At 64.4% G+C, this 1,273-nt stretch overlaps 1 protein-coding gene across 1 annotated transcript in view; it reads left to right on the top strand.

The window, feature by feature from the left end:
- Window positions 1-999, top strand: part of LOC109308304 — a 14,170-nt gene extending 13,171 nt beyond the window's left edge. Inside the window, exons 4-5 of the mRNA XM_019532550.1 lie at window positions 11-405; window positions 488-999. Coding sequence (XP_019388095.1) covers window positions 11-405; window positions 488-999 — 907 coding nt within the window. The remainder of the gene's footprint in view (window positions 1-10; window positions 406-487) is intronic.
- The last annotated feature ends 274 nt before the right edge of the window (window positions 1,000-1,273 follow it).

Below are 1,273 nucleotides of genomic sequence, written 5' to 3'. Positions count from 1 at the left end.
CCCACCACAGCGGAGCCCCCCACCACATTGGCACCATCCACAGCAGCACCCACCACAGCAGAGCCCCCCACCACATTGGCACCATCCACAGCTGCACCCACCACAGCGGAGCCCCCCACCACATTGCCACCAACCACAGCTGCACCCACCACAGCAGCACCCACCACCACATTGGCACCATCCACGGCTGCACCCACCACAGCGGAGCCCCCCACCACATTGGCATCCACCACAATAGAGCCCTCCACTATGCCAGAAACCCCTATCACAACAGCACCCACCACACCAGAGCCTACTACCACAGCAGCACCAGCGATGCCAGCATCCACCTCACCAGAGCCCAGGTCCCCAGCAGCACCCACCACCACACAAGCACCGGCCATGGCACCTGCCACCACATTGGCAGTGACCACAGCATTGCCCAACACCACGTGGGAGGCCACCACCCTGGAGGACACCCGTGTCTCTGGTAGCACACATGTTCCAGTGAGACTCACGCCTGCCCCGGCATGGCTCGCGCCGCGCACCGCGGCCGAGGGCACTCCGGAGTGGTCCGCAGTGCCCCCCAGCTCCGAACTGACCCTGGTGCAGGAGCCGGCCACGTCCCTGCCCACGCCCACGCCCACTGCCAAAGCGTACGCCTCGGCTGCGACTTCATCGCTGGCTCCTTTCTGCACCGCAACCACCAGCTGCCTGCCTGCGGCCAACAGCACGGTGTGGGGGCCTTCTGCCTTCACTGCCCCCGTGGCAACCTCAGCCCCGCGCCGCCCTGCCGCCGCGCCGCCGCGCCTGCACGCCTGGGGCTTCGCTCTGAGTTCCAGGTACAGGTACTGCCAGGTGTCCTTGGTCCTGTACCTCGCTATGCTGGTCATCGAAGCATGCTGCACCGTCTGCCTGGCGACGTTTGTGTACCTGCTGTACCAAGCCACGTGCCCGAAAGAGCCACCCCCCGGGCCTGTGAGGCTGGTGAATGTGCAGCCCAGGCGAGCAACGCCGTAGGCCACGCAGCTGCTGCATCCCGGAGCCGTGGGCAGAGGTAGCTACCGAGGGAAGGGGCGATCTCCGGGGGTGAGGGGGCGTTTGCCGCAGAGACGGCGAGGGCCGGCTGGAGCCAGTGGGGGCCAAGAAGTAAGTCGTGGCCAGGGGAGAGGGAAAAGAATTAGGAGACGGCGCGTTTCAAACACATATGTTGTGTTCTGTTTTCCCCAGTTCCCTGGCAAGGTTTTCCCTGATTATTAAAGTTGCTGTTTTTACCCCTAAACGTAGCTGTGCT

This window comes from Crocodylus porosus, unplaced genomic scaffold (genome assembly GCF_001723895.1).
Source record: "Crocodylus porosus isolate Cpor-Errol unplaced genomic scaffold, CroPor_comp1, whole genome shotgun sequence".
NCBI lineage: Eukaryota > Metazoa > Chordata > Crocodylia > Crocodylidae > Crocodylus > Crocodylus porosus.
The sequence above is the reverse complement of the archived record's forward strand: the minus strand, read 5'-3'. Positions and strand labels throughout refer to the sequence as shown.